The following is a 13,188-nucleotide window of genomic DNA, read 5'->3' on the forward strand; positions in this document are numbered from 1 at the left end:
CATTTTATAGCCCTGGGTGCCATTTGTTCTCATTTACAGATGAGGAAACTGAGGCACAGGGTGGGTTAAGTAACTTGTTCAGTTGATAATGGCAGAGCCAGAATTGGAACCCATAGGTTTTTTTCTTTGAAGCCCATATTATCCTGGTGGTTTTTATTCCTCAGAGCAACTTTCGGGAAAGGTGTTTTGGTGATTTGACCTTTATCTCCCTTCTAAATATTAATATTCCCCCTACCCCTTGACCTCATCCAACCCAATAGAAAGGAAGAAAGTAAAGTTGATCTGATAGTTACCCTTCTTGTTTGCCCTTCTGGTGAACTGAAAGTGTGGCTTTAAATTTTAATTCTTTTTAATCCTCGCAAACATTTGGAATGACTAAAAATCTTTAACAAATTGTTTCTTTGCCATGTGTAGTACATTTTTCTTATTTTCTAGACTGATTACGTAGGCTTTGTCCTCTGAACATTCATTACCACAGCTATACTGTAAAAATATGAAGACAGCAAAATGGAAGACTGTATATACCTTTGCAGTATAAATCTAGCCACACATGTTCGATTTGGAGAGAAAACATGTGTATTCTGCAGAAACATTTATATGCCTATAAATAACATTGCTAGGTTACTTGGCTTGTGTGAACATCCGAGGACATTTTTGCAGTCAGTTTATTATATCTGTGAGGATTAAAGAGGGTAACAATGATAGAATCTGCCCATTGGATTATAAATTTCAAAAGCCGTATTTTGCATATGGGTGCAGCAATTTCTGGAAGAATATTCCTTTCCTTAGGCACCTGCATATTGTCAGCTTTTAAGAATCAAAGCAAATTAAACATTGTTGGTGTGCTCTATAACTCTGTCTTTTTCAAAGTCAGGGCCTATCTTATTTCTCTGGAAAATCCATACTTAAGTTGTCCTGAACATAACCACTAATAGACTCCTGAGTATTTGCATAGCTTTTCGTTTTCAGGATTTCACAATCATTGCCTTTTAATCCATACGACACCCCTGTGAGGTGGGTAGACACATTCAAACATCCAAGTCTCCCGCAGGCAAATTTTGGTGCCAGCAGGAGTATTGTGATTGGCACTGACTTTCCTTAATTTCCCAGAGGCCAGACACCTGGAGAGGCTTTTCTGCAGCCCCAAGTACATGCCAGTGCTTCAGCCACATGGAGCTGCCTCCTTGTTCCTTCTGCTTTTTCACTAAGATTCAGTGACTGCATGAACCATTAACCATAACGCTGTGGCCACTGTGTCAATCTGCATCAAACCTACCCAGGAGGGCTATGTTTTGGAAAATTCTAGAGAGCCTGATGAACTTTTATACAACAAATTTCAACTGTTCACACTTCTGTCACTCTAATAAGGGTCCTTTTCATTCAGTGGTAATATCTGTGGCTCCAACTATGTATTTATTATTGATAAATACATCCCCAGGATTTCTCTTAAGAGTCTATAATGCGTTCAGGCAGGCAAGAGATAGCCGTAGCTAATGATGAAATCAATACAGAGCTAATTCATATAGAATGCTAGCAGTCATATATTGTGTGCTTATTTGTATCAGGCACCGTGATAAACATAATACATAAGTTGTATCATTTTTATAATAACTATATGAAGGAGAGTCTATCATTCCCATTTTACAGATGGCGAAAGCCAAGGCTAGTAGGTTGCCCACAGTCACAGAACTGATTTAAACCTAGTTCTGTCTGACTCCAAAGTCACTTTTTAACCATTAGATGATATTTACTGCCTTAGGTGGAAGACCCCATGGAACTTTAAAGTGCTAGCATAGGGGATCCCTGGGTGGCTCAGCGGTTTGGCGCCTGCCTTTGGCCCAGGGTGTGATTCTGGAGTCCTGGGATCAAGTCCCATGTCAGGCTCCTGGCGTGGAGCCTGCTTCTCCCTCTGCCTGTGTGTCTCTGCACCTCTCTCTCTCTCTCTCTCTCTCTCTTCTATCATGAATAAATAAATAAATAAATCTTAAAAAAATAAAAAGTAATAAAGTGCTAGCACAACATAGAGCAAAAAAGTAATAATAAGGTAAGATATTAAAAAGTGCATATTAACTTCTATTTTTATACAGTGAAGCAAGACCATGTAAAAGAATTGTTCTTATCCACAGCATATGGTGTGTCTTTTCACCTTTCCAGACACCTATCATAACTTCATAACTGGCTTCAAACAGAAAGTATTTCTAGATCTTACACTCTTAAGTCATTATCCCCTTTTCAAGAAATGATCTTAAAATTGCACATACTAATGTGTAAAACTTTAGATTAATTGGGTGGTAGAAATTACTGAATAAATTAACTTTTAAAAATTAGTAGGGCTTTTAAATGAAAAAGTACTTGTATATAGCAAAACATTGAAATAAAAAGAATCTTCTCTTTAAGACCTTCACATCCCCAATGGTCCCAAGAACCCTCACTAGTCTGTTTCTTGTGGATCCTTTCAGGAATAATTCATGGGTTTGTTGGCATGTGTGTGTATGTGTGTAGGAATATATGCATGTATGTTGCAATTGATAGGCTTTTATACAAAAACCTGTGAATCAAATATGTTGAAGTCAATCATGACTTGAATGATAATAGTTAAGTCTTAAATACATAATTTAAAAAACTATACTCTGAATATATTTTTATTAGAAATCATTTACTGCATATATTATAAAATGTGCGTAGACAATTATCACACTTTTAAGAAAAATGTATAGTATTAACCATATTCTTAAAACTCTGACATAAATCCTATATAATTTTAATATATGATAGTTATAATTTAGGTACCTTAATCTCTAGAGTTGCTAAATTATATGTGAGAGACAATTAACTTTAGGAATAGGTGCAAAGGTCCTAGTAGATCTAATATTTTCTTTGAAGTTTCTCTGTACTTAAAAATGTCTGTCTTACAACTGATAAAATTTACAAGTGATAAAAAATATTAAAGAATAGGGTATTATTCTTATGGATATTTTGCCATAATACACAGCTATGTTTTGCAAATTTGAAGAGGATAATGTGTTATCAATATCAAAAATATTAAAGAATAGGGTATTATTCTTATGGATATTTTGCCATAATACACAGCTATGTTTTGCAAATTTGAAGAGGATAATGTGTTATCAATGTATCTTGAATTGTGTTTCCAGCATAAATATGAGCTATGAAAAATAGCTTTTAATCTGCCTAAAAAAGGCTGTGAGCATTTTATGCATTTTTAAAAGTTAAGTTGCTAATTCCTTTTTTATGTCTTTGTTTTTTAATTTTAGGTTTTAGTATAAAAGCAGTGCCATTCCAGAATGCCATCTTGAATGTAAAGGAACTTGGAGGTATAACATTTAAAATCCTTTCTGTGTCTGGTTTAAGCTTGTACTAATTTGGTATTAATGTTACATATAATTTAAAAATTATTATTCTAGCAGAGGATTCATTTTAACGTTTTTCCCTTGGTGACAGAGATATTTCTTTCATTTTATATATGTTTTAAAGGTTGTCAGCATTCTAAGTAATAAGCTTGTGTGTTTTTGTTTTGTTTTTTTAATTAGAGAACCATGCTGTTGGTTCTGTTTGATATGCTACACATTCTTTGGTTTTACTTGTTCAGAAAATGTATTCCTGATCGAAAGGTATGAAGGGAATTTTAATATAACAGAAAGATAAGTCATATATTATGCAGGGCAAAGAACTGTATTTTAAAGTAGTTTGTATTCATCCTGCAGGTTTTATTGTATTAGATCTTTTTAGAATGTATTTGTTCCGATAATAAATCTTTGCCAATGGATTCTTTGCTGGTCAAGCACATTTATTGGATAGGCTGTACCCCAAACTATACATCACTCCGTCTTTCATTACACTCTGTGTCTGGGATTTTTTTGGTTGTGTTTTATGTCAGTCAGGGTCTTAACCCATGTAAATAGGTTAACAAAGAAATCCGTCAATTCAGTGAACCTACTAAATTCTCTAATGGCACAGGAAAATGGTTAAGTGCTCTGAAGTTCAGGATCATATTGGTGAGTTTAATGACTTAGAAGAAAGTTCTCTTCCATCTCTTTAATCACTTTGTAATATTGACCTTCCCCCTCCTCCCTCACTTTTTTCTAAGTTCATTCTAACTGACCTATTTTTAACTTGATGCAATTGAAACACAAACTTTATGCCATTTTAATAGTGCTTAATGCCACCTTATTTTTATCTCCTTAGTGTATTAGTTCATCTTCTCAGGTGTTGTAAAGAGTTGTATCTAGAATGAGTTTATTTCTGCCAGTCTTTTTTATAGCTATTTTTGACTTTCACAGCATTAATATCTAAATCAGCCATGGTTGATAAATTTTGATTTCCCTTTAAGGCGTTTGATTTAGTCATTTGGGTACAAAAATTCTAAAGTGTGAGTGTTTTGTCATGGAATCATTTTTCTACATAAAATTTTTAAAAGACTGCTCTTTTAGGTTGAATATTTTAATAATCTGTGTGGTTTCTAGTGCCTCTGCTTCTCAGTGACCATGTAATTATAGTCAGGAACATATTGTAAAAGTCCACGGAATCAAAATGTATGGCTTGAGAATTTTATTGGTTTTAAGTGTGGTTGATACTTCATAAGGATTTTTTTACTAGGCTAGACCCAAAACTTTTATTGAACCCCCTCCAGGTGTAAGAAACTATTGATTAATTGATAAGGTGTTTATTAGAGATGTTAGTTGGATGATACAAATAGTGAATGTGCCTGGATAACTGAAGTGAACCCCTCAGGGAATTTTTGTAGCCTTGCCTCTGTGCCACTGTAACACTGAAATTCAATACAATAAAAGAAAAATTAGGGGACAGGAGGTATAAGATGGGAATCTGTCTGTTCCCAAGCCAGGTTTCATTTTGCTGAAAACCCTCTGCCCTGACAATTGCAAGAATGGACATTGCAGTGAAGACGGTACCATAGAGTTCAATGGTAACATTATAGTTCATGTGATGGCTATTCTGTAATGGTTTGAGATACAGGTAAGAGATAAAACTGTCAGGATTGGGACAGGTATGTGAGTTCCAGGCTAATGATAATGTGTTTGTCATGCAGTATTCTACTCCCCTCAATTTTAGTAGTTCTGTTCTCAGTCGAGAGACCGTTTCAAGGAGAAAGTGATTTTTCTGAGTAGAATCTGATTGTGCATCCTGGTTGAATGCTCAGAGACTAGCTGTGGAGGGAGTTTATTGCTTTGTTGTGCATTCACAAAGTCCTTTATTTAACAAATATTTTTTGAGGGCCTCTTCTGTCTGGAAGAGGACTGGACACTAGACTGTGTCTCATCTAAGAAGGCAGGAAAAGTAGGCTAAAACACACAACAGAGTGTAGCTTTCCAGGATTCAGGGTATCTCTTAGGTGGTAGGAAGTGCATCTGAATGTAAGGTACCTATGTAGCGTTTAGGGAGATTTGTAACCGAGTGAAATCAAGGTGCTTGAGAAGGAGGTAGCTTATTGAAAATTTCAGGAGGAAAGAGTGGCATGTTTTAGGAATGATGTGTGAAGATGCAAAGCCTTCTTATACCAATAGAGGATTTCTCAGAAGTCCAATCACGTTGCATTCATCCAGGGAAAAATCTTGAAATCGGGAGAAATTCAAGAAGATAGATGGTAGAAATAGCAGTACTGAGTGCCACAATGTGGCCAGCATGGTGGGATGCTCGGATGGTTCTGCTTACTGGAGGGTTAATTCAAGAGATGAGCATCCCCCGTGATCCTCCCTGCCACAAGCTCCCTGTTCAGATGGCTCCGAGGCTCTCCATCATCCCCCTTCTCAACCTTCACTTGAATTTCTCACTTGTTCAAAATAGGAAGAGACACGAACTAGTGTTCCTTATTTAATAAGAAGAAACAGAGTGAAGTGAATTAACAGTGACCAGTGGAGTTGAAGGAAAATCACTTTGGGGAGATCTTAATAAGAAAATTTGTTTACTTACACAACTGATAGTTTGTGTCTGTGCATATCTATAACTTGTATGTATAACATATACATAGATCTGTGTCCTCATCAACTTCCTCTTTTGCAAGGGTGTTTCCTACATCTCTCACTCTTAAAATTTTCACTCATGCACATTTTTTTCTTGTGGCCTTTTCTTACCATTCATGCCATCATCCCAGCACAATTTATATCAAGCATGATTCTAGTTGCTGAGAATAAAAGATATTTAAAATATATCCCCTGTCTTCAAGAAACTTGTGATTTTTTATTCCGGAGACATTGTTTGATTTCAAATATTTGTTTTCATGAAACTTTGGAAAATGAAATTAAGGGGGAGAGGAATAAGTTCAAGATAACAGGTGATACCAATAGAGATATAATCAGTCCAGCCTGGTGGTTTATGGGCAAGTTCTGTTTTCACTATTTTGAGAATGACTTGCTCTCCTTACCTTAGCTGTCATCCCCACCAAGGTGCACTGATTATGCCTATATTTATGTGAAATTGGAACTCTAAATATTTTTTCTATTTTTTTTCTTAATCCCATTTTTCTCCCTCCAGTTAAGTTCTCATTTAACTTTTGCAGCTTTGTGCCTAACGGGTGCTATTACTCTCTCACGAGTAATGAGACTCAGGATGGCCAGGCACAGAGATTGAGTGACTTGATCAGAGTTATTTGGAGAACGAGGTGGATGTCCATTTGAGTACTTACCCAGTGTGGAACATTTTATCTCGTGCCTGGCACAAGAGAAGTGCTTCCAATTGTTATCTGCTACTGCTTTTATCATGATTATGTGCACAATTTAAAGTCTTTACATGTTGGTATTATTTTGTGTTGGTATTTATTTTGTTAACACTGTATTGATAAAACACGAACACTTTACTCTTTGCTCAAAAACTTCTTTGGGACTTAATCTCTCTAACTATTGCAGCTGCTTTTATTATTGATTTTTCTATCCCTGACTCTCAAGTCAATTCTTGTTCACTTATGGTTCTGACTCCACTGTTGTAGTCCTGCTCCCCTTCTGATCTCTTCAAGAGGGCTTTTGAATCAGTCTTGACCTCAGCTTTCCAGTCTATCTTGAGTTTTCCACAAACGCATCATTTTCATATTTTTATTCTTTTTAATTCATTTATTCAACAGATACTTATTATGTACATATTACATGTCCAGGCTGAGTTCTAAAAAGTAGCGGTTATATTGGCAAGAGAAGCCCAGTCCATGCATAGACTAGCTATTGGACACAAGGGGAGACTCTTGTCGTGTACTTGTCTCCTTGATTAAAGCCAGATATTACTATTTACAGTCCTAGAATGAATTTCTAGATTAATCCCTCCAGTACTGGGAGGGATTTTTTAATACCATCCAGCATGGCTGTTCAGATCTCTACAAAGGACATTCTGTAGTATTGTTCAGTAAATTGATTTTTCTTTCATTTGGAAGGTTTTTATTGAAACTAATCTAAATCCTTTTTTATTTTTAATTAAGTACTCTGCTTGTCTTTTGCTATTTATTATTCTGGATGTTGTGCAAGACACCTAGTAGGATCCTGAACAGACAGAAAGATAAATCTTTCAACGAATTTTCTTTCTTCCTAGTAGAGGAAGCCCAGCTACTCTGTATGATTCTAGGCAAGTCCATTTTCCTGTATCTCTGCTTCCTTATCTGTAAAATGTAGTAATAAGAGTTCCTGCATTATATAACCATTGTGAGGGCTAAATTAACATAGGTCAAGTACTTAGAGATCCGTCTGGCCCACAGCTAACATTTTTGGAAGATTTACATTATAATTATGCTCTCCCCCCCCCCCCCCATACCCCTCCAAAAAACACCTTTCAATAAAGCCTCGGCCCCTCCCCATCCCCCCCGCCCCCACCACCAAGGTCTCTAGAAATAACCCAAATCATGTATTGATTGTTTTTTCTCTTTGTGGTCATGCCTTGATCCCTTGTGGTCAAGATGATCATTTTATTTTGTTTTACCTGTTTAAACTGAAACAACAAAGGGAAGGGACCTCCTTGGAGTCTTTTTGTTAGCAGCCTAGCATAGTTTTTGGTAGTACACACATGTTAATACTAAATGTTTTTGTCCCATCTACCTTATCACCTTTCCCTCTGTTTTCAGTTTCTACCTGAAAAATCTCTTCTATCACAATGCCTCTTAATTGCTTTCATTCTGTTTGGCTTATGTATTGTAACCACATTCCTAAGGTGAATGAAGCATCTGGCATCTTTCGCTGAGTTGAAAGCACCAGTCCCGCTCTAGTGACTTTACAGCTTTGGTAATTTTTCATTTTAGAAATTTCCAGTTCTTAAATCTACAGATTTGTATGCATTCAGGGATATTTTTCTCTTGATTTTGAAATTTCATGTGTAAATCGATAGAACCCAGAGAGGAAATTTTCATTTCTTAGCACTTTTGGTTTGTTACCACGAATGCATAAGGATCCAGACATTATAATATTCCTTTTTCTTTCCCTAACTGAATTCTGAAACCACAATCAGTTTTGTCAAATGACTTGTTTTCTCCCTTGGATATTCTAATGAGTTGTGTCTGAGTTGTTTCCCCACCCAGTAAACTCATTGGCAGTCCCATCTTCCCGGTTGACACTAGGAAAGGCAAAAGCTAAAAAGCAGTGAGCGGTCTTTTATGCTTTAGTATTTGCTGCTAGTTGTCAATCAGAAAGGAAGTTCATGAAGATTTTTGTTTGGACTTTATTTTTTTCCTCTAAAGACGAGACCACTTTTCTTCTTCACAAGGTGGCGAGGGTAGTGCAGAAAAGTGCAAGTTGGGTTCATTTGCCCATTTACTTCAGCCCATGCAATAGTGATTGAATGATTTTTGAGGATTGTCAGCTAAGCCATTTTTTTTAAAGGTTGCTTCTTTCAGCAGCCAAGCTGTTATATGAAACAGATGTTGACTCTGTCCTGTTTCTTTGTTTGGCTGGAGGAATACACCGCCTCCTCACAGTGAAAGGTGCTGTTTCTTTGTATCCTGCTAGTTATCTTCGGGTGCCGTTAATCTGCCCAGGTTATTTGCATTTCTTAATTTCTCCAGAAACTGTACAGGGCAAATTTCTTGACAGGCAACCCAGGGGGCACTGCTGCCTGCTCCTTTTTCATTTCTGCTGTCTGTACCCAGGCCATTGATGTCTTTCATGAAAATAAAGCTTTCTTCCTTCAGAATCATGCATTAAAAATTTATTTTAGAAGGAAGAATGGCTCTTTAATTTTTATTTGCTGTGTTCTCCTAGTCCTATGTATATTATGATTATTGCCTTCGTATCCCCACTTACTACCTCCTATTAAAAGAAATCCAGCTAGGGGCGCCTGGATGGCTCAGTAGGTTAAGCATCTGCCTTCAGCCCACATCATGATCCTGGAGTCCCAGGATTGAGCCCGGCATCGGGCTCCCTGCTCAGCGGAGAGCCTCTTCTCCCTCTGCCCCTCCCCTCACTTGGAAGCTCTCTCTCTCTCAAATAAATAAATAAATAAATAAATAAATAGTTTTTTTTTTTTTTTTTTTTTTTTTTTAAGAAATCTGGGTAAATAACTATGGATTTAATGTCACTGCCTCTGAGAGTCATGCTATCCAACAGATACAGGGAGGAACCAAGACCATAGAAACAAATTGGTTGTATATTAGAAACAGTGTAGGTAGTCTGGAAGACATTATTGCCACATTGCTTTAAGTGACAAGTGAAGTTAAAAGATTGCTTGTTGGTGTAGGGGAAAACAACTTGCCATTCAAAAACTTTTTTAGACCTCTCCAAACATGGAATTCTCTGGAAGAGGTGGCAAGAAACCATGACCCTGGCAAAGGAGTATGACAGCACAGAGTGGGGGGCCCAAGAAAGGCCAGGTCCACAGCAAACCTTACAACCATACTATAAGCTAAATTATAGTCAGCTACGCACAAGTAAGCATGCATATTCCATATCTGTTATATAATTAGAAGGAAGAAATGAGGTTCAGCAAGTAGAGTGTAGCCTCAAGACACTCTGTCCCTCTGTGCATTTGAACTTCTTGTTGTTGTTTTCTTATCTGCAAAATGTAAGTTTTAATAAATCATCACTACTTATTTCCCAGGGGGTTGGGCTGGAAAAGAAAAGTTCAATTGCCTGAAGCTCCTCAAGAGATCCTTTAAGATAGACAGTGGTATTTCCACTAATTCTGTTTTTATAGTTGTGATTCCAGTGTGATATGTAATATTGAATGATCGAAACTTCTTGATATAGTATTGTTTCCTTATCTAGGAAAAGAACCAGACCTTTCTGGAATGGGAACAGCCAGTTAACTCCTGGCTCTCTGAGCTGTGTACTTTCTCACTTAGGCTTAGGCTCTACTAGGGGAAATGATATTGGTATAAAGCCAAGTCACTTGGATGAGAGTTGAAAGGCCACAGCTATCTGAATTGGTTGAACAGGATCCCAGGGTGGTGGTGTTCAAGCGTTTTTTACACTTGCTAAGGGAAAACTGAGCCAAACAGTCAGCAGAGCCAAATAAATGAATCTGGGGGCCCAGAAGTCTGTTACTGGCTGATGTAGACCTGACCTTAATTTTTGTTTTCTTCTGGAGAAATGCCCCAGAAAATTTTTTTAAAATTTGCCTTCCCACTCATAGTTTTGTAGAGTACTTAACAATTAACTCTTCTAAGACTAAATACGCATACACACATACACACGCATGTACACACACACATATAGAATGTTCAAGAAACTAATTTCTTGGCCTTTTGACACCCCCCCCCCCCTTGAGAATAGGTCTCATGTGCATATAAGGTAGCTCCCTCACCATTGATTACTGTTGGGGAGTAGCCAGGTCATGTCATATCTTCCAACTCTACCGAACTTCCTCATAGAACATTCATTCTAGGTTCTGAGCTTCTTAACTATCACAAGGGAATAGATATTTCTGTTTCTCCCAGGGGTTGCCATAATAGCAACTAACTTTCATTGTGTATTTGGTTTCAGCGTGGTATTGCAGCAATAGCACTGAAAGTTAAGAGACCAGTATTTTTCTCTATCAAAACAAGCCATGGGACATTGGGCAAGCCTCTTAACTTTTCCAAGGCTGCTTGCTTTTCTAGCAGCTGAGGATGCTGATAGCCATTCTCCTATTTGATAAAACAGAACTAGTTTATTTTTATCTTGAAACCCATAGTATCTATTTCACTTTGATCTCTAGGAACCATAGGGCCCACCTTTAACAACTATGCATGATTATAATGCTTTTTTTTTTTTTTTCTATTTTCATTTAACCCCAACTTCCTCTTTTTTGGGGGGTATAGTAGACATCTCAATAAATCTGTTTTATTTTTATGTTTGTCGTGTGAGACAAGTATATGTGCATGAAATAATAACTAATACTAAGGGACGCCTGAGTGGTTCAGTGGTTGCAGATCTGCCTTTTGCTCAGGTCATGATCCCGGGGTCCTGGGATCGAGTTCCACATTGGGCTCCCCACAGGGAGCCTGTTTCTCCCTCTGCTTGTGTCTCTGCCTCTCTCTGTGTCTTTCATGAATAAATGGATAAAATCTTTAAAAAAATAACTAATACTAAAAGCACTTGTCACTGTGCTGTTGATTTCAAGTAGCATCACAATCTGGTGTTAGAAATACTGTAACAAGGATTGAATGCAAGATGCCATTAGGATCATATAGAAAAGACAAAGGAGACAACACAGAGGAAAAGAGTTTACAAACAATCTGGGACAAAAGTCATGGAAGTGACAGTGGGTTTGGTCTAATCTTGTTTCACCCGTAAACCAAGTCCACTGTCAACTCCTTGACTTTTGTCTCCTCTGTTTCCTAGACTCTTTGCCTCTGTAATATCTCTTTGTCCTTTCTGTATGATCTTAATTGCATCTTGTACTCAGTCCTGTTACAATATTTAGCATACCAGAACATAAAGTTAGGAAGAATTGAAAAGCACACTGTAATCTTGAGGGTTTATTATATTGTGATATAAAACATATCTATGGTAACAAGTGGAGAGAAATCTGTGAAGTTATGCCCCTAGATACCAGAGTAAGGCTAGACCCTTGAGAAGCAAAATGGTGTTTTGTTTTTGAATTCATTTCAGTGAATACTTAATAAATACTAAGTATATGCCATCACCTAAAGATACCATCCGTACATGGGTAAGCACACAATCCCGTGCCCATTTCTTTGGATATTTTGATGGGAGAGTAATATTGGTAATAAATATTATGGAAGTTCATAGAAAAGATTAAACAGCTTTACTAGATTTCTATAATTAGAATGACAACTTGACAGTTGTTCAAGAGATAATGTATTTGTAACTATTCATTTCTCACCAGATCAGGTTGGTTCTCTGACCTCTCCTAGGACTGAACAAAATGGAGCTGGTTAGATTTGTTTTGAGGTATTGTAAATGTGTTGCTTTTAATTTCTTATGGCCCAAAATATTGTCAAAAAACTCTACTGAAAATAGCTTCATCATTTTAATCTTGAAATTCTTTGATATTTTATGGCATCGTTGTGCGAAGTAATGTGAAGTATTTATCATAGAAAGTTTTTAATACATATATTAATATATAGTACTTATGATTGAAAATTGAAGGTTTGTATTTTTAATGTCTATTCTCCCTCCTTTGCCAAAATCTCATAAAATGACAAAAATCAGAAAAATGATAAGTTAAATATATAACACAGATTTAATCTACAATGAAAAAAGGAAAGCATGACAAAGACTGAGGTATAGGCAATGGAAACATGAAATAGAAGGGGAATTCATCAAGATTATTAATCAGCTTATCAGGGTTATTAATTGGGGCTTTACATTTGGAGCCATGCCTTTATTTTTCTTCTCTCCTTGTGTTAAGTAGTGGATAGCAGCTGTGTTTACCCACAAACTAAATCTTGGAAGTGGGTGCTAGACTCAGGCCAAGTCAGTGTCCTAGTAATATACTGACTGCCAGGTGGGTTAGGAAGCCCACACACACAGGAGAGAAGCCACTTGTCTGTCATTTTAATCACTGAAAGTAGGCAGTGGTAAACAAAAGAGCTGGCAAACGTAGATTCTTGAACAAAAGGTAAGCATATAATCACAGCATATGACAATATGAGGGAAATCAGCACCATCAAAGAAAGCTTACCCCATTGAAAGAAAAAGTATCAAGGACCTAGAAGTAATAGAGTGAACAGAAGAAGACATTCAGAGAGATAAGGCTTTTGTATTCATGAAAAGGAATCTAACAGAACTGGGGAAACAAAAATTT

General features: G+C 36.9%; 1 protein-coding gene across 2 annotated transcripts in view; it reads left to right on the forward strand.

Annotated features, from left to right (window-relative positions):
• ARL15 (ADP ribosylation factor like GTPase 15) overlaps window positions 1-13,188 on the forward strand; it is a 396,290-nt gene that overhangs the window by 150,109 nt on the left and 232,993 nt on the right. For both annotated transcript variants that reach the window (XM_038535113.1, XM_038535112.1), the window contains one exon: window positions 3,273-3,332. In XM_038535113.1, coding sequence (XP_038391041.1) covers window positions 3,273-3,332 — 60 coding nt within the window. The remainder of the gene's footprint in view (window positions 1-3,272; window positions 3,333-13,188) is intronic.

The sequence above is a fragment of the Canis lupus genome, chromosome 4, assembly GCF_011100685.1.
Source record: "Canis lupus familiaris isolate Mischka breed German Shepherd chromosome 4, alternate assembly UU_Cfam_GSD_1.0, whole genome shotgun sequence".
Lineage (NCBI taxonomy): Eukaryota > Metazoa > Chordata > Mammalia > Carnivora > Canidae > Canis > Canis lupus.